General features: G+C 40.6%; 1 protein-coding gene across 1 annotated transcript in view; it reads right to left on the bottom strand.

Moving 5' to 3' along the window:
• thsd7ab (thrombospondin, type I, domain containing 7Ab) overlaps positions 1–20,434 on the bottom strand; it is a 303,730-nt gene that overhangs the window by 171,288 nt on the left and 112,008 nt on the right. The window contains exon 2 of the mRNA XM_057834514.1: positions 1,378–2,194. Coding sequence (XP_057690497.1) covers positions 1,378–2,194 — 817 coding nt within the window. The remainder of the gene's footprint in view (positions 1–1,377; positions 2,195–20,434) is intronic.

Genomic DNA, 20,434 nt, shown 5'->3' with positions numbered 1-20,434 from the left:
AATATGGTGACCCTGGATCCAGTTTGCCTCCTTGGCTGGGTCTCTCTATGCTGTATGATTGCTGCCAACTTGGAATAAATTGTCAACTTGTTTTTTGAAGGATTTTTCCAGCTTTTAAAATGGAGTCAGTACAAGGGGTAAAGACTAAGGTAAAAGCGCAGAGTTTGGCCTTTTGGCCAGGTTGTAGGATTTCCGCCGGCCCGGGTTGTGGAATTGCGCTAGCGCGGTTCCGGCGGTTCTGCTTATGTGATTCAGGCAATCTGGCTAAAAGATCAGATTCCTTCAACAAAGAAGTGACCCAAAATTAACAGGTGATCAACAGACAGAAAGTCACCCATAAATGCTCTAAAATCAACAGGAAATGATCCAAAATGTAAAGGAAGTGTTAACGGAATGCCCCAAATTGTGCAGGAGGTGATCCAATATCAAAAGGCAGTAGCCCGAAAAGCCACAAAATCAACAGGAAGTGCTCAATTAACAGGAAATGACTTCGGAATGCTCTAAAATTCGAAGGAACTGACCCAAAATCAACGGGAAGGGACCTGTAGGTACCCTGAAATTACCGTATTAGCCCGAACATAAGACGATCCCCTCTTTTTCAAGACTCAAGTTTGGAAAAAATACTTTTTGAACACCAAATTAATTTTTATACAGAAAATAATTACAGTACATCTGAAACAAATGATTACAACAATATATTTGAGAGAAAAGGCATGTTATCTTGCCTCATTCAAATCTTAATATCTGAACATTTATATATGTAAACTAAAGTGCAATCACATTCGTAAATGGATGGCTTCTGTTTTTTGAAATGTAAATAAACCAATCTATTGTGATAAAACAACAAAATTGCAATGACTGCATTGACCATCAAAGTGAGGTCTAACTGTAACTGTAGTCTTGAAACAAATCTGAATAAGGAAAAACATTGCAATAAAATAATGCCAACTGGTAAACTTCAGAGTAGCTGAGATCTGTCATGACAGAACATCCTCAAGTTCAGCATTCGCTTCAATGATATCTGTCGGCATCTAGCGTCCTGAATGGGTAAAAAGTCTAGACCCCGAATATAAGACGACTCCCTCTTTTATTCTTATTCTTTTAGTCTTATTTCAAAGCAAAAAACAGGCCAATACGGTGATAAGGAAATTACCCAAAACTAACTCCTTGCCTGCCATTGACTGCAATAGACATTCAATTATTATAAACTGGGAGGACTGACTGGGAATGCCCATCTTTTGCTGCCACTGATGGCCCTGGACGTCCAATCCGTTTTGACTAGTCAAAAGGGATTAGACGTCGAGCGCACTCATTGGAGTTAAATATACTAAAAAGATTCCAGAGGAGTACATTGAAAAATTGGAGAGTGAAACTCACTTGCGTGCCACGGCACTGCTATTCCTGTGAACGCAGGTGACGTCTCGCGTCTGGTATCCCACTTGCACGTCCCAAGAGGAACCCTCCTGCCGGTTCAGCCGGTTCCTGGTGCGTTTCTTCTGGATAAGTTCCCTGGTTTCGGGATCTTTGTCCCCCTGGCCCTTCCCCTTGCGCCGCTTGGCCTGGCGTGTCGTTCGCGTCTGAGGCAGAATGCACGGTGTCCAGGCACCCACCCTCAGGCTGTACATGCCCTCCGGCCCAGCACAGGGCCCCACTTTACACGACTGGAACTCCGTAAGATTGGGGCAGACGGATCCGCCAAAAAGCGGCGGGACCAGGACGCTACGGACGCGGTTTCGCAAGCCGGTTCCGCAGGTTTTGGAGCAGGCCGTCCACGGGGAGTAGTCGGAAACCACGCAGTCCTGAGGGCACGGGATCAGGCAGGCTTGCTCCAGGCGGGGTTGCGGTTCAAAGTACTCGCAGATGGCGTCCTCGGCGGGGGAGCCGTCCGATTTGAGCGTGCAGCCCACTTCCCGGGTCTGGATGCCCTCCTCGCCGCCGCTGCATGTGAAAGGCCGCGGGGCCCCCGAGGCCCTGGAGGAGACGGACACGCACGGGTTCCAGGGGCCCAGGCGCCAGTCATATAAGTCCTTGTGCCAGTCGCAGACGCGGAAGCAATTCCTCTGGTTGGACGGGCGCAGCGACTGATCACAGTTGGTGTGAAGCGTGGTCCAGCCGTCCACGTGGGCGCACCACACCGCCCGGCTCTGGCTGCCACCCGGGCCGCAGTCGCTGCCCATGCATCTCCCCCAAGGACCTGACAAACGCAGAAAAAGCCATATTATTTTTAGAATAGTCATAACCAATTGAGAATACACCACTTAATTTCTGAAAAAGTCATGCAATACCATAACAAAGTTGACATTTGTGCATTGTTTGTTCGAAATCATAATGTTGCAAGAATACCACATACAGTCCAATATTTTTCAGACCTGCAACCATTCCAGTCCAAATGGATAGGATGTTATCAGCATCAATGGCAGCCATGAATATGATTTCTGAAATACTATTAAAGCAAACATTTAAAGCAGTGGTGTCCAAACTATTCCACATAGGGCCGCAGTGGGTGCTGGATTTCATTCCTACAAAACATCTTTTCACCAATCTGGTATCTCACAAGTGTAATCAGTTGATTGCAGTCAGGTGCTGCTTGTTTTAGCACAAACTTCATTGGTTAAACTGTCTGTACTCGATTGGTAGGAACAAAAAACAGGACCCACAGCGGCCCTTGAGGACAGGTTTGGACACCCATGATCTAAAGCAAAGGTGTCAAACCGATTCCAGGAAGGGCCAAGTGGGTGCAGGTTTGCTTTCCAACCAATGAAGAGGACACCTTTTCACCAATCAGATCTTTTACATGTGTAATCAGTTCCAACCAATGAAGAGGACACCTTTTCACCAATCAGATCTTTTACATGTTTAATCAGTTAAACTTTGTCAGGTGCTTCTTGTTTCAGTAAGAAGTTCATTGGTTAAACCAGACATGTCCAAAGTGCGGGCCGGGGGCCAAATGCGGCCCGTGGTCAAATTTCATCAGGCCCCCAGCCTCTGTCATAAGATCAATAACGTCTGGCCCGCACACAGACTTAATAAATTGGTCAGCAGTACTGCTTACACATTAAATGCTGCTCCTCATTTACCCACTAAAAGGCAGCAGCCCTCTAAGCAACATTACCCCGTGTGACCCTTGACTTCCAATTTTCTAAAATGGCAACAATCAACAACAACAACAAAAAGTTGACTGCGACAGCCGACGCTTCAAGGATAGGTGGAAACTGGACTATTTCTTCACTGAAATACGCAACGACTGTGTCTGCCTCATTTGCAAAGAGACAGTCTCTGTTTTTAAAGAGTTCAATGTGAGGCGATATTACCAAACAAGACACGCTGACATGTACGACAAGATTACAGGGAAGATAGGCAGCGAGAAATTGAAGCAACTTGAAGCTTGTTTAATTTCACAGCAGCAGTATTTCGAAAGATCCCGAGAGTCGAAGAGAACACCACAAAGGCTAGTTGCGAGATTGTTGAAATTATTAGTTTAAAAAATAATAATAAAGCAAATGTGACACACAGAATGGCTTGCTGAAATTTGCTTAAATAATATTGTTCTATGTAAAGGACGTCAGCCAAGGTCGGCCCCCCACATTTTTACCACACCAAATCTGGCCCCCTTTGCAAAAAGTTTGGACACCCTTGGGTTAAACTCTCTGCACGGTATCGGTTGGAACAAAATCCAGCACCCACTTGGTCCTTTCTGGAATCGGTTTGACACATGTGATTTAAAGGGAACTTCGGACTTAAAGACTTGTAGCCTCTAATAAGCCACAATTGTTCTCTTTTACTAAAATATGTTAGTAGAAACACATAAAATATTGCCATTGATTTAAAAATCTATAATATTTAGTACATGTTTTGACATACTCTGCAAGCCCGGCAGCATAACCATGTGATGTCACCTTTGACCTAGTACCGTATTTTTCGGACTATAAGTCGCAGGTTTTTTTCCATAGTTTGGCTGGGGACGCAACTTATACTCAGGAGCGACTTATGTGTAAATTATTAACACATTATGATATCATTTCACATGTTATTTTGGTGTTTTGGAGTGACACTAATGGTTTGGTAAATTTGTTAGCATGTTCTTTATGCTATAGTTATCTGAATAACTTAATAGCTATAGCCACGTTCACGTTCTGCCTTTGGCAATGTGTGTTCAATTGTATTATTGACTTTTTTATATTGAAATGCATGCTTTTAGTTTGTGGCGCTTTCACGCCCACGTGGGGGCGCACTTGCACTTGTTTATGTGAAGAAAAGCGCTCACACGCCAGAAGAAGACCGACAGCTACGTAGCTCTGACTGAGTGGGCGAGTTAGTGAGAGAGAAACACGGCTGCGAACCTACATTCATTGTTTATGCTTGTAAAATATCTCTACTACAACGGCTTGTATCGTCTTTTCTGTTGTTGTTGTTGTGTGTTTTCCACCCGCGACCGGACACTTAGAGCCAGTTGTGTGGTTGTTTGAACGATGCACTAATGCTAGCGAACGCATGCTAACCGTTTGTGTCATGTCATTGCTGTAAAAGCACCTAATTATCATTTATTTACGTCGATGCGAACCTGTTTGGTATCGAGGACGAAATTTATTCAGCAAATTATACGGATGTCCAGCATCGTCATTTGGGAGTTTAGCCCGCTGAATAGCCAGGACCGAGCCGTAGCGTCCTGGTAAGGACAGTATATTCGCATTTCGTTGTTAATGCACTGTACACTTATTCAGCATGTTGTTCTCGATTGTATTTTTATATTAAATTGCCTTTCAAGATGACATGTCTGTTCTATGTGTTGGATTTTATCAAGTAAATTTCCCCCAAAAATGCGACTTATACTCCGGTGCGACTTGTATATGTTTATTTTCTCTTCGTTGGGCATTTTATGGCTGGTGCGACTTATACTCAGGTGCGACTTGTAGTCCGAAAAATACAGTAGTTAAACGAATTTTTAAAATTGTAAAATAACGAAAACATTAAGAGGGGTCTCAATATCAAATCATTTTAACTCATAATAATGTTTATCTTTTAAGAACTACAAGTCTTACTATCCATGGATCCTTTAAAGGATGTTGATGTGTTTTCTTTGAGTGTTCTAAATTGTAATGTACGAAAGTAACTGCGTGATCTAGATTTGGGGACAAAATATCATTCGGCAATATATCGCGATACATTGCCGCATGATTTGAGCATTTTAGCCCATTGATATTTTATTCAAACTGCTTAACTGAACCAAGCAACCTAACTACGAACAGCCATCCACCATTATGTGGTTTGACTAGGTACAGGCTCATGTACAAGACCAGTAATAACTAAGTGATAAGTAAATCAAAGGTCATTTAAACTCATGGTTTCAAATGAAAACTACAATTATCCCATAACAACTAAGTAAACAGCAAAATTAGCAATTAATGAAACAACTGGAACAGTAAATGAAAAAATAATTTGCACAGAACATGAAGTTTGAATGTTACAGTGATCCCTCGCTATTTCTTGCTTCATGCTTCGCACCCTGAGTACATCGCAGATTTTTTTCCCCAATTAAAAATAAATAAATAAATGCAGTATTTTATAGAGCTATCCCGATTCAATCACGTAGTCTCTGACGCTCACTCCTGCCATTTTTATTGGTCAGGCAGTGCACTGGAGTTGCTTATTAAAGTTAACGATGATTGACAGATGTTAAAGTTTGATCTCGCGATGGGCGCTTGGAAGCCGAAACTTCAAAGCGCTGCATGCGTCAATCATCGTTGCTGTGGCAACTCATTACGTGTAAGTGAGCAGCTTGAGCGGATTTGAGTGAACTCACTTAATGGCATTTAATAAAGACAAGCTTTTTTCTACTTTATTCTTGTTTAAAAATAATTCAATGGGACAGTAATGTTTAAAACTTATTAATACATTTGAAGTGCTTAAAAACATTTATTAATATATATCTTTCAAAGGTGCTTTTTTTAATCATACTTTGAGGGAAAAAAGTGAAAAAACATGTCTTATATGTATCTCTTTCCAATGCTAAATCTGAATTAATACATTGAACACACACACACACACACAAAAAATGGGGGTGGGGGGTGTTACTGTGCAGTTTTTCTCTTATCGCGGCGGGTTCTGCTCCCCATTAACCGCGAAAAACGGGATCGCTGTATTTAGAACTGTATTATGCAGCAATGCATAATAGGAGGCATGTTGAACGACGACAGTGTTGACAGCAGGTGGCAGCGGATGTTGTCCGTCTCTCCCAAGGGATGTGAGAGATTGAGCAGTGATGGCCAAATGAAGCTTCTTGACTGGATCAAAGCATGGTGGTTCATTTACTCTATAGCGCTAACATATGGCCTTGACGAAATAAACAAAATGCAAGAAGTTCTATAAAGAATAATGTATTATTAATTTTTATTTTGAAATATTAGCTTTCCCACACTGTTTGGTTTTAAATGATATCTTTATGTTGCAAAAGTATTTGATTAGCTCCGGATAACATTCTTTCACAGCCCGAAATCCACAAAATGTGAGATTTATACCGTAGTCTGTACTGTATTTGCATGTGCAACTGAAAAACAACAACATTTTAATTACATTGTATTTTCTTTTAACATTTTTTGATATTGTATCGTGACCCTGGCAAATCAAGGTGCATCGTATCGTGAGTTCAGTGTGGTAATCCGATCCCTAGTGTGGTCACTGTAAAAAGAGTTCATTTCTGAGAGTGTTTCTAGTCAATAGAAGCCAGTGAGTTAAATCTTTGCCTGACTTGATGAGAAGGCGTGTGCTCTGAAAAAAGATGAACGGGGACGCGTTAAAGACTATTGATGTGACAAGAGGGGAGAAGAAATGAAGCTCATTAGGCCTCTCTTCCCGCAGTGCCTTAGTAACGGAGCCCCTGAGAACGCATCCTAGCAAAGCATCACATCATGTATTGTTGGAAATGACGGAGAAATATAGAAATAGCGGAGGGATTATTGGAGAAAAAACACAATTGAACTTTCCCCTTTGCTGGGATTTGCTCGGTTGTGACGATCCGCCTGAAGGATTAACTGATGGGATTGTTTGTTATATTACATTCCATATTATTTTCCCAGTGGCCTGCTATTGACTAGCGACCAATTTGGTCTAGTTTGCGTTTCACCTGAAGTTAGCTGGCCAGGATAAGCGGTATTTTAGATGGATGGATTGTTATTATTATTTCTAAGAAGTCAATCCATAATACGTGTACAGTATATTATTGAAATGAATCAACAGAAAGTGACCCAGAAATGCCCCAAAATCAACAGAAAGTGACCCCGAAACATCTTAAAATCAACAGGAAGTGACCAGTTATACCAACCATCACAGCAAAACTACATTGCTATTTCTCCAGAAATTGAATGTTCTATTATTGACATGAAAGTATGTTCAACAACAATTGTTATTATTAAATATGGGCGTATATTGTATTTAAATAACATTAACTAACCATCCACCCATCACGTACTGCTGTAGGGACGTGGGGGTAGTAGCTTTAGCCCGGAAGCCCAGACTTCCCTCTCCCCAGCCTCTTCAACCAGCTTCTTCAGCGGGATCCCAAGGCGTTCCCATACCAGTCGAGAGACATAGTCTCTCCAGCGTGTCAGTGGGACACCTCTCCAAGGGAGGCATCCAGGAGGCATCCGAACCAGATGCCTGAGCCACCTCAACTGGCTCCTCTCAACGCAGAGGAGTAGCGGCTCGACACCGAGTCCCTTCCGGATGGCCGAGCGCCTCACCATATCTCTTAGGGAGAGCCCGGACACCCTGTGGAGGAAACTCATTTTGGCCGCTTGTATCTTGTTCTTTCAGTTGCGACCCACAGCTCGTGACTATAGGTGAGGGTAAAAACGTAGATCAACTGGTAAATCGAGAGCTTTGTCTTTCGGCTCAGCTTCTTATTCACTACTACGGACCGGTGCAGAGTCCGCATCACTGCAGAATCTGCACCAATCCGCCTGTTGATCTCCCACTCCTTCCTACCCTCACTCGTGAACAAGACCCCAAGATACTTGAACTCCTCCAGCTGGGGAAGGATCTGATCCCCGATCCGGAGTGGGCAAGCCACCCTTTTTCGACTGAGGACCATGGTCTCGGATTTGAAGGTGCTAATCTTCATCCCAACCGGTTCACACTGAGCTGCCAACCCCTCCAGTGAAAGTTGGAGGTCACAGCTTGATGAAGCCAACAGCACCATATCATCTGCAAAAATCAGAGATGCAATGCTGAGGCCACCAAACCGGACCCCTTCAATGCTTCAACTGCGCCTAGAAATTCTGTCCATGAAAATTATGAACAGAATCGGTGACAAAGGGCAGTCTTGGCGGATTCCAACCCTCACTGGGAACGAATTGGACTTACTGCCGGCAGTAAGGACAAAACTCTGACACCTGTCATACGAGGACCGACAAACCTTCCCAAGGGGCTTGGTACCCCGAACTCCCGGAGCACCTCCCACAGGACTTCCTTTCTCCAAATCCACAAAACACATGCAGACCGGTTGGGCAAACTCCCATGCACCCTCGTGGACCCTGCCGAGGGTGTAGAGCTGGTCCACTGTTCCACGGCTGGGACGAAAACCACACTGCTACTCCTAAATCCGAGATTCGACTTCCCGACGGACCCTCCTCTCCAGCACCCTTGAATAGACTTTACCGAGGAGGTTGAGAAGTGTGGTCCCTCTATAATTGGAACACACCCTCCGGTCCACCTTTTTAACTCATTTGCTCCCAAAAACGTATAATTACGTTCTATTTTTAATTGTTTCAGTGTCCCAAAGACGTATTTATACGTCTCTTACTTTTTTCTTTTTTTTTTCTTCCAAAAAAGACATCTCTGGGTCGTAATTCAATTTAGCTCCAAAGCATAAAGCTAAAAATCCATTTTAAGGCAATATAATTGGCCACTGGAGAGCAGTAGCGCATTTGGTAAGACCCGCACCCCGATTCAACGGCAACAAAAGGCCAAGCCGCACGGCCAGGCGCCGGCGGAAGACGACCGAATGGATGCCAGGCAGCGGACGATCAAGCAGAACAACCGGTAGGACGCCCGGGATGCCAGGCGCTGGACGACCGAGCAGAATGACCGGGACCACTAGTGCAGCGGACGATGGCTTTGAGTCCGTGCTGCTCGCGAGCAGAGCCCGCAGAGACTCCAAAAAAAATTATCTTTATGAGACAGACGGCGATGAGGGAAAAGTTTAACCGGCTGTTGTGGCCAGAACAGCGTCATCTTTCAGTAGGTTATGTGTAAATAAATTGTTACTTTGCTATCAAAAGGTCAGTTTTTCTCGTTGTTTATCTTATTTTGTAAAAGGAAATCATTATTCAGATGTTTGGGATGTAACTAAAGCAAAAAATAACTGTGTATAAGTCAAAGTTATGTTTGAAATGTATGCTTTCACTAAAAGTTCAATTTCTCCGTTTTCTTATCAGAAATTGGAATATTGCTCAAACTAAGCTATTTTCTAATGCTGATTTCGAAAGAATGGAAAAACATATGAAAACTTTTTTTTCTGTTGAAAGAAGAGTGTCTAATCTTTCTTTTGGTGGGTTCCATGTTTATATAGCAATAGAACAGAATTTTCTGTGGGCCTTGCAAAATCAGTCAAAATCCAGTGAAACGGCCGGGAGCGAAGGGCCTTGCTCCGGTGAAAATGGCTGGGAGCGAATGAGTTAAGAATTAGAGATGTATTTTAAGGATTATTCAGATAGAGAAAAATTGTACTACATCTTGAATAGTGTTTATGAAGGCGATTCTACTTCCTCCGTTTTTTTCCTGACACGGTCTATTTGAGAGACTCATTTAACGGTCTTAAGAGTGTGCCGCAGCCGGCGACTAATTAGGCCACCTGGCATGAACTCTGATGTCCCGTCACTGATGCACTGTGGGACTTTTTTTTTATTTTAAACACACTGACACACTCACGCGACAGCGGCAGGAACAAGAAGGGCGTTCATTAAAAAGACACCGCAGGCCCGTTGAGAGTTCAGCAGAGTTAATCTTCTGACAATGGCTCAAATGAGGTCCGCCGAGGTGATCCTTCAGCTCGCAGTCACTTCACCTGCGGCCAATATTTCGTCCCAAACTTTAGTTTTACCTCTCCCACAAACTTTCAATGGCATCTTGAAATCCGGAGTCGATTTATGATACTGATTTTGATGCTAATGCTGATACTCTACCAATATCATGCTATTTGAAAAAAGTATACATATTAGTCAGTGTTCGTGCCAAAATTGGGCCCCTTTCCGATTGTAGCTGATATAATTGAATTTATGGGACAAGAAGACGATATTTGCCGATATTGCAAAGTCTGCCAAGATCTAATTCGATTAGGGATCTTACATTGATTTAATACGTTATTTACACATTTAACCCTTAGCATAAGTGTGTCAAAAATGACCTGGTGAAGTTGTTTTCTTGAAATATCTTCGTAATGAAAATTTGTTATCAATTCATATTCCAGGTTTTCCTCAAAAAATGTTTTTTGATATAATGCCATTCATTTTTAAAAAATGATTTTTATATACATTTGAAGAAATGTTAATTTTTGTATTACTATCCCAAGCTTCCATAAGTGGGTAAAAATGGTCCACATGCATTTTGTATGGAATCCAATGGGAACCTTTGATTCTTAACCACTTTGGCTGTCAAGAATAAATTACCTGTGGGCCACACAGACGAGGTATATAAGAAGTGTCACCCCTCAGGAAGATTATTTTACACAGAAAGAGCACATAGAGGTACGTGTACTGTAAGTATTATCTTGGTATAGTGTGTGTATGGGGTGTGTGGGTGTGGGTGTCTTTCATGACTGTTGTTATTATTTATTAAAAAATTAGCTTACTTCATAACTAGCTAGTTAACCAAGGCTAGGTTCAGAGTCTAGGGCTGCAGCTATCAATTATTTCAGTAATCGATTAATTGATAAACCATTAGTTCGAATAATCGAGTAATCGGATAAGGAACATGAAAAATTAAATTACCTGAGCTGAAGCTCAAACGGTATAAAAAAATAAATAAATGAGGATCTATGTACAACAAAAGAAGAATTGGCTAACTTACATCACAAAAGTCCACTAGTTTAAATGCCTTTTTACCTTTTTACAATGCTCTTAAGAAAATGGTTCAGACACACATTCCCACAAAAAACGGCTAAATATGCCTATAGGCTAGGCAAGGCAAGGCAAATTTATTTATATAGCACAATTCAACACAAGGCAATTCAAAGTGCTTTACATCACATGAAGACCATAAAAATCACATTTAAATCAACACGACGTAAAAACCAACACAAAAGATCGCATTTAATCACAGAATAAAAATAAATAAATAAAAATAAAACAAAAATAAAAATAAAGCAAAAACTACTACTACTAATAATCATTGAAATCAGCAATGGAGATAAGCACAAGAGGAATAGAAGGCAGGTAGGTTGAAATATATAGACAGTTATGGATATGCAGTGCCAAACAAAAGCGTTTTTAGCCCTATAAACTAAATTACGAATGCATAAAAAACATCTCACACAAAAAACTTAGCTTATGTTGGTCTTAACAGGGAGCAGATGGATTCAGCCATGTGAAATTAGGCAGACCAGAGGGCAGTGTATTCACCCTAATCAATAAAACTTCATGTAAACACTTTCGAAATAAACCATTACAACGACACTTTAATTAAACGAATAGTCGAAGCAGCAAAATTTAGTCCGAATATTTTTTTTTCCAATCGAATACTCGAGTTAATCGATTAATCGTTGCAGCACTAGTTCAAACCGCATGTCTTAATGCACGAATCCAATTTTTTGGTGTTTTTCCGACTCGAAAGAGGCATTAACTTGACGGTCTGAACGTGACAAGTGGCATAGGATTGGACCATTTCAAATCCGATCTGGGTCACTTTCATAAGTGGTTTAAATCCGATCTGGGCCACATTTTTCCAGAATGTGGCGGCGGTCTGAACTGTCAAGTCTCCCAAATCGGAATTCATGCGGCAATTACGTCAGCAAAGAGCGAGAGCGGCAGGCAGGACGGCGGCGATGTAGCTGTGCATTGGCGCCTAGCTTGAACTACGCAGGAGGCGGGCTTGACTGCAGTCATAAAAAAATGAATGAAGAAAAGGATAAGCCTGATAATGTCTGGTTTTCTCTCTGTGCGCCAAATAAGCAGTATTTCAGTACTGCTTACATGGCCGAGTTTGGGCAAACTGTTGCGTTATGTACACACAGCGCATGTATGCGTTATATCAATCCATATAAACTTTGAATATAAGACTAAACATGGATTATTCATGTCTGTTATTTGTGTCCTCTTTTTTGTAAATCAAAATATGATTACCCAGGAATGACGTACTGCCAACAATTTGTTTTGATTCTTCTGCGCATGTGGGTCAGTTCGCTCAACACGTGTCGGACTGCGAGTTCGTGCGCATGCGTAATACTTGAACAGTCTCAATGGACAAAGGCAGTCTGAACAGGCACGCCAAAAAACAGATATGACAAAAAAATTGGAATTGTGCATTGAGACCTGCTGTGTGAACCTAGCCTAAGTTAGCTAACAATACTGTATACTGTATGTAGTGTGTGTATTTAATTATATAGCTACATCTATTGAAGACATTGCTTATAGATACACAGTTAAATTGGTCCTGCAGATGCTGGATGATGGAAAGGCAGTAACGGGGTTGGACTCAAGAGTCCGAAATTTCTGATGATGAGGACCCATACTATTGCCCAGGTGGCGGTGACAGTCGTCCACCTGGAAATCTAACTGAACAGGATCAATCTGACTCATAAGATTCCATTTATGTGTCCTCTGAAGAAGAAAGTGTCCAAATCATGGCCAACAGAATGAGTTGGTAGGGCTCTTACTGGAGCGAATTACCTCCCACTCAGGGCAGAACACAGAGCCAGAATATCCTCAAAAGTCAGTCAGGGCCTGCACAAGGGCTTAGCACCACTGTCTTACCAAAAAATGCATGGGAGCTCTTCATCACTGATGATACAATACAAGAGAGGATAAAGTTTATTGCTGTTCTGGGTATTTTTTTTTTAAATGTTAAGTGAAAAGTAAAAATATTTCCAACATGAAAACATGCTTCTGTGGCCCTACTGCAAATATAAAAAACAATATTATTTGAGTGATTAATCTTCACCAAAAAGGCATAAAAAGTAGGGTTGGGAATCGGCATGAAGCCGATTCGATATGTATCTAGATACACAGGTTACAATTCGATTAAAAAAACAATACATTTTTAAGGCCGAGCGATTCGATACGGTTCGATACAGTTTAAGATTATACATACATATTAAAAAAGATTAAAGATTAAATTAAACAACAAAATTTCATACCAATGTTATGTTGTATTTTTCATGAAAGAAAAATAAAGCTTACTATATGACCGTCATTTTGTTGGATGGGATTGATAATAAAATATAACTCCAGTGACAGACAACAATAACGTGCAGTAATTTAATTACTGTATTTCCTGGTGTTTTGAACACAATAGGTAAGTAATTGAAGTGCAAACTTTCAACATAAACAACTTACAAGCAAAAAATATTACTTATATGCAGCAGCTCTAGAAAAAAAGAATTGAAAAAGAATATATATATATATTATATATATATTAGGGCTGTCAAATTATCGTGTTAACGGGCGTTAATTAATTTTTTTAATTAATCACGTTAAAATATTTGACGCAATTAACGCAGATGCCCCGCTCAGACAGATTTAAATGACAGTACAGTGAAACGCTCACTTGTTGTGTTTTATGGAGTTTTGCCGCCCTCTGCTGGCGCTTGGGTGCGACTGATTTTATAGGCTTCAGCACCCATGAGCATTGTGTAAGTAATTATTGACATCAACAATGGCGGGCTACTAGTTTATTTTTTGATTGAAAATTTTACAAATTTTATTAAAACGAAAACATTAAGAGGGGTTTTAATATAAAATTTCGATAACTTGTACTAACATTTTTCTTTTAAGAACTACAAGTCTTTCTATCTATGGATCGCTTTAACAGAATGTTAATAACGTTAATGCCATCTTGTTGATTTATTGTCATAATAAACAAATACAGTCCTTATGTACCTTATGTTGAATGTATATATCCATCTTGTGTCTTATCTTTCCATTCCAACAATAATTTACAGAAAAATATGGCATATTTTATAGATGGTTTGAATTGTGATTAATTACGATTAATTAATGTTTAAGCTGTAATTAACTCGATTAAAAATTTTAATCGTTTGACAGCCTTAATATATATACATTACAAATTTGTGCTTGACAGCACCATTGTAAAACATTTTTTTATAAACATCTCTCTCAATCAATCGTTGTGAATCATTCTACTGACAAACCAACAAAAAAAAAAACAACCAAACAAACAAAAACCACTACAAAGCTCGAACCCTCCCCAGGGTAAGTACTCAAATTCAACTCAAAACGGCGACAGGTGATAGCCAGCATCCCGTCTCCGTCTAGACTCAAACGTGAGTCGACAAGCCAGTAAAGTGACCTCCCCCAAGGCTAGTGAGGGTCAAGAAGAGGACACAGCAGAAAGAAATCGGGGGACGGAAAGTCTGGGATTGGGACCGAACGCCGCCATCCCCTCCCAGTCTATTTTTATCAATGGCGGCCAAAGAGTTAAGAGCCCTTCTAATGTGCGTCTCGGTTTTTTTCATCTACAACTCCAAATCCCTGACAGCAATATCCCGCTCGTCGCGCGCTAATCTTTTTGTATACTGCGGATTAAAGCGCGTGGATTTTCTTTACAATCTGAGAATGACTTTCACTAAAAAAAAGTGCCAAATCCAGGTTGTTTTTGTATGTGTGAGACTCCAGGGTGATGATGTCGCTGTCGCTTTATTAAGACAAATTGTCCAATCGCGTCGCGGGATGCGCCGCCTTCAGCGTCAGGATTAGATTAGCGTCTCCCATAATGCATCACTTTTACATCCCGATCTAATAAAGGGTGGAGGGGGGCAGGGGTGTCGGATTGCAAAGGCGTGACGACACAGTAATGGTGGTGAGGGGCAAAATTAGCCTAGTGGAGGCAGAGGAATTGAGGGTGGGGTGCTGGGGGAGTCTGCAGCCAATCAGCAAGTTATATCAGCTCAAAATGCAAATGATACTCCGTCAAAGCACTACTTTTGCGTATCTGAAGCTCCTCAAATCACTTTGAAATAGTTTCATGACACCAAAATATCATCAGAGTGCAGCAATGCACGATTTTTGTCTGAATGACGCAATTCACTTCAAAGCAATAATTTTGTCAAAGTGGAATTCCTCAACTCACTTCAAAATAGTGTTTGGGCAAAAAGATGAATTAAAATGGCAGCAAAAGCACTCTTGATATCCCATTGTAGCTATTCAACTCACATTGAAATAGTTTCCTGGAAATAAATTTCCACAAAATGGCAGCAAAACACTGTATTTGTCTCAGTGAGGGTCCTCAACTTACTTTGAAATTTATTCTCTGCATCACAATGCCACAAGATGACAGAAAAGCACGAAATAAGACTTATAAACACACTTCTCAAGGGTTTGTTGACACCAAAATGGCAATAAAACTGAATTTTTGTCTAATTGAAGCTACTCGATTCATTCCCCTGAGAAATCTTGTCACACCTAAATACCACAACACGGCAGAAAAGCACTATATTGGTCTAGATGAAGCTCCTCAACTCACTCCGAAATAGTTTCTTGGTACCAAAATGCCATAAGAATGCAGAAAAGCACTATTTTCATCCAGATGGCGCTCATCAACTTACGTCAACATAGTTTATTAGTACCAACATGTCTCAAGTAGTAAGCAAAACACATTTTTGACTGAATGAAGCTGCTCAACTCACATCAACATACAGTAGCTCCTTGGCACTATAAAGCCAAAAGACCAAACCACCACTTGAATCAAGGACATATGTTTGGTCTCAACATTGGTACGGACGATATAACAGCATAACCTGCATGTACAATTTTGCTGGGGACGCGACATTAATAAGACCAAACAAATTATTAAACGGGGGGTCGGGGCTACATTTTTCACGAATATGAACAAAAAAAATTGATAGGCAATGATGATAGGCTAAATGATTAATGCAAAAAATAAATCTGTATAGGTTTATACCAACTTTCATGAGTATTGGTTCAGGTGATACAATGTTGGAGTCAAACCTTTGTTTTTAAAAACTACTAAAGAAACGTTTTGAAGTGCCAGTCCCTTTATTTAAAATAAAAACAAAACAAAAAAAACGGGGAGCTGTCTAGAGCTGTCCCGACTAGTCGACGTCATTGATGACGTAAATGCGTCGACGGGTAATGACGGGTTAAAAAAAATAATAATAATAATCACATGCGGATAAAGTTTAGAATTGCAGGCACTGGCGATGCAAGCGGTTTTTACTGGCACCCCCACGGGGGCCGCTGTTATTTCAATGTGACCGGCATTGTCAGATTGAGCACAGAGGAAGAAAGTGGGCCAGCGAGATCGGCGAGTTGGGAAAGTGCACGGGTAGCACGGAGTTGGCATCCCCCACATTTTTGTTTTGGCCAATAAAGGAAGCATAAAGAGCCATCCGACGCCTCTCGGTGTTTTTATGCACGCCGCCGCCTTCCTGAGGAGGAAATCGGACGAACCGACGACAACGAGCCGAGTGAATCGCAGGTTCACTCCTCACTACGGCGAGGAGTTGAAAACACCGCCAATTACCAAAAAGCGCAGAATTGGTAACACATGAAAGCGGCATAAAGCCAAAAAAGCGGACCAGAATAGCCAGAGCCTGGAATTATTTCAAGGAAAATATGGAGGGTACCACTGTTTGTATTCTTTGCTAAGCTGAGCTCGCATACCACGGTGGCACGTCGGCTATGAACGAACTCTTGAAACGCCGTCACCCAAGTGTAATTTTCGAAGACAACAAACAACAAGCTAGCGGGTTGTAAGTCCATACAACTTTCTCATGGATTTTTTTTTTAATAGAAGTTGCCTTTATGTGCATCGTATCTGTAATATTCTGATACAGAATTGTCCTAGGCACCTTGAAGGGCACGCGGCGCCAGCCAGTGTTGTTTTGCTCACGTGACGCGGAAGTGAGTGAGTTAGAGACATGGCCTGCATAGAGCCGTACGTTTTATGTTATTGTTTAAGCTGAATGTGCTATTAAAGAAACCAAGTGCCAGCACATCCTGTCTGGTACTGTATATCCTTGTTCTAAAAAAGCACAAAATAAGACAGTATCAACGTGCATTTTTATTTAATAAAATAATTTATATATATTATATATATATAATTTTTTTTTAATTATTATTAAAATTATTAGGATCATGGAACCTCCCACTTGGGGAAAATATATACATATATCCTGTATATACATAATATAATAAAAATACTGTGTATAAATATATGGAAACAGCACTGGCCTGCTTACTGTAATCCATGACTGCACTAATGTTAGTTACTGTACTTTATATTATAAAGTATTATTGTGTATATACATATAGTAGTATACTATAAAATTAATACTAAATATTTAATTTTTGTTACTGTGAGTATGTGTGCCTTTCATTCAAAATAATTGTGGTAATATTTCAGTGTGCCCTCTAACTGATCTATTTTCAGGCTAAAACAAACAAAAGTTGAACAGTTTTTCACCTCCCCCAAAAATATAGAATGCACACCAGAAAAAGCATCCGAACTCACACAAAGTATTCTGAAAATGGTTGTCCGGGACATTGCAATTCATTTTAACATTTAGAACAATGTAGACATACCACAAAAAGAGTAAGCATTTTTTTTACCCCTGTTAAAAAGGTGAAGTCACAGTGTTTCCGTTTAAAATTTTTTTTTTTTTTTGCACTAGTTAATGCCAGCAGCATTTGACCTCATTGTTTGTGATTTATTATTGATATTTATGTTATTTATTTATACGTAAATAAAGAATTTAGGTGTTCCAAAATGTTTTTATTGTGAATTAATAAGCTTCAACAAAAATTTCATTATTAAAGTAGTAAAAAAAATAATAAATTATTAGACTAGTCGACTAATCGTAAAAATAGTCTGCTGACTAATCGGGAGGAAATTAGTCGTTTGGGACAGCCCTAGAATGGTCCAAAAATGGGTCCACTTCTGGGGGACACTGGAGCAACCCTAGACTCAAACTAAAGTATTGCAATATGAAAATGAAACGAAAAAAATTCAGATATTCAAGGACTGATCCACATCTGAGGCATACTAAACTACCCCAAGACTCGAACCAAAGTACTCTCATGAAATTCTGATGAGTGACTTCATTTCACAGATTTTTTTTTTTTTTCACGTTAGCGTCTCCCCGAAGCGGACCCATTCTTGGATAGCTCCCCATTTTTTAAATTTTTTTTTAAATAAAGGGACTTGCACTCTGAAGCCACCCCGTTGCATTACCATAATGCAAACAATGACCCAAATAAGGGACAGCTAGCTTGACTTCGTTGTTTCTTGTGGATGCTGGCCTGACCACAGTAGTTTTGCAGATTAGCAAGTTCACATAGTTTAGTGTTATGCTAACTCTGATTCAGGTCGGATTTTCAGTCGCAAAATTAGTGGTTGTTTTCCCCCACATCCACAACGTTGACGTCTTTTTTACATTACTTACAGTGGCCGCTACCGGCCGGATTAAAAAAAAAACAAACAAAAAAAACTTCTAATATCCCTCCTCTTCAAAGGGGGCGGAGGAGGCGGCATGTTGTCAACATGAAACTGTGTGGCGTGAGGGGAGTCAAGTCACCAGCCAATACATTGTGCGTTTGAGGGTAAAAAAATGGACCGGCACCTTCAGCAAGTGAAAAGGGATAAGTGTTAGTCTGAACATAATTAAAACAATTCACTTATTAATGGTAGGGTCTATTCTATACTTACAACATACAGTGGGGCAAATAAGTATTTAGTCAACCACTAATTGTGCAAGTTCTCCCACTTGAAAATATTAGAGAGGCCTGTTATTGTCAACATGGGTAAACCATGAGAGACAGAATGTGGGAAAAAAAAAAAAAAAAATCAAATTGTTTGATTTTTAAAGAATTTATTTGCAAATCATGGTGGAAAATAAGTATTTAGTCTATACCAAAAGTTCATCTTACTACTTTGTTATGTACCCTTTGTTGGCAATAACGGAGGCCAAACGTTTTCTGTAACTCTTCACAAGCTTTTCACACACTGTTGCTGGTATTTTGGCCCATTCCTCCATGCAGATCTCCTCTAGAGCAGTGATGTTTTGGGGCTGTCGTTGGGCAAGACGGACTTTCAACTCCCTCCTCACCCCGTGGCGTCAAAATGATAATGAGAACGGGGAGCAAAAATCCCAGAACCACACGGGGGGACCTATTGAATGACCTACAGAGAGCTGGGACCACAGTAACAAAGGCTACTATCAGTAACACAATGCGCTGCCAGGGACTCAAATCCTGCACAGCCAGACGTGTCCCCCTGCTGAAGAAAGTACACGTCCCGTCCCGTCTGCGGTTTGCTAGAAAGCATTTGGATGATCCAGAAGAGGACTGGGAGAATGAGTTATGGTCAGATGAAACCAAAATAGAACTTTTTGGTAGAAACACAGGTTCTCTTGTTTAGAGGAAAAAGAATACTGAATTGCACCATACCCACTGTGAAGCATGGGGGTGGAAACATCATGCTTTGGGGCTGTTTTTCTGCAAAGGGACCAGGATGACTGATCTGTGTAAAGGAAAGAATGAATGGGGCCATGTATCGAGTGATTTTGAGTGAAAATCTCTTTCCATCAGCAAGGGCATTGAAGATGACAAGTGGCTGGGTCTTTCAGCATGACAATGATCCCAAACACACAGCCAGGGCAACAAAGGAGTGGCTTCGTAAGAAGCATTTCTAGGTCCTGGAGTGGCCTAGCCAGTCTCCAGGTCTCAACCCCATAGAAAATCTGTGGAGGGAGTTGAAAGTCCGTGTTGCCCAACAACAGCCCCAAAATATCACTGCTCTAGAGGAGATCTGCATGGAGGAATGGGTCAAAATACCAGCAACAGTGTGTGAAAAGCTTGTGAAGAGTTACAGAAAACGTTTTGCCTTCGTTATTGCCAACAAAGGGTACATAACAAAGTATTGAGATGAACTTTTGGTATTGACCAAATACTTATTTTCCACCATGATTTACAAATAAATTATTTAAAAATCAAACAATGTGATTTTTTTTTTCCACATTCTGTCTCTCATGGTTGAAGTTTAACCATGTTGACAATTACAGGCCTCTCTAATATTTTCAAGTGGGAGAACTTGCGCAATTAGTGGTTGACTAAATACTTATTTGCCCCACTGTATGGGAAGACAATCTAAATTACCTATCCAACTGAACTCTCTATATAATGCAAATAAAGTTGCTTAAAAGTTGGTAGGGACAATTTGAGCATCCTGAAAAGTTGCTTGTGTTATG

Source organism: Corythoichthys intestinalis, chromosome 4, assembly GCF_030265065.1.
Source record: "Corythoichthys intestinalis isolate RoL2023-P3 chromosome 4, ASM3026506v1, whole genome shotgun sequence".
Taxonomy (NCBI): Eukaryota; Metazoa; Chordata; class Actinopteri; order Syngnathiformes; family Syngnathidae; genus Corythoichthys; species Corythoichthys intestinalis.
Note: the sequence above shows the minus strand (reverse complement) of the source record. Positions and strands in the feature narration are given on the sequence as shown.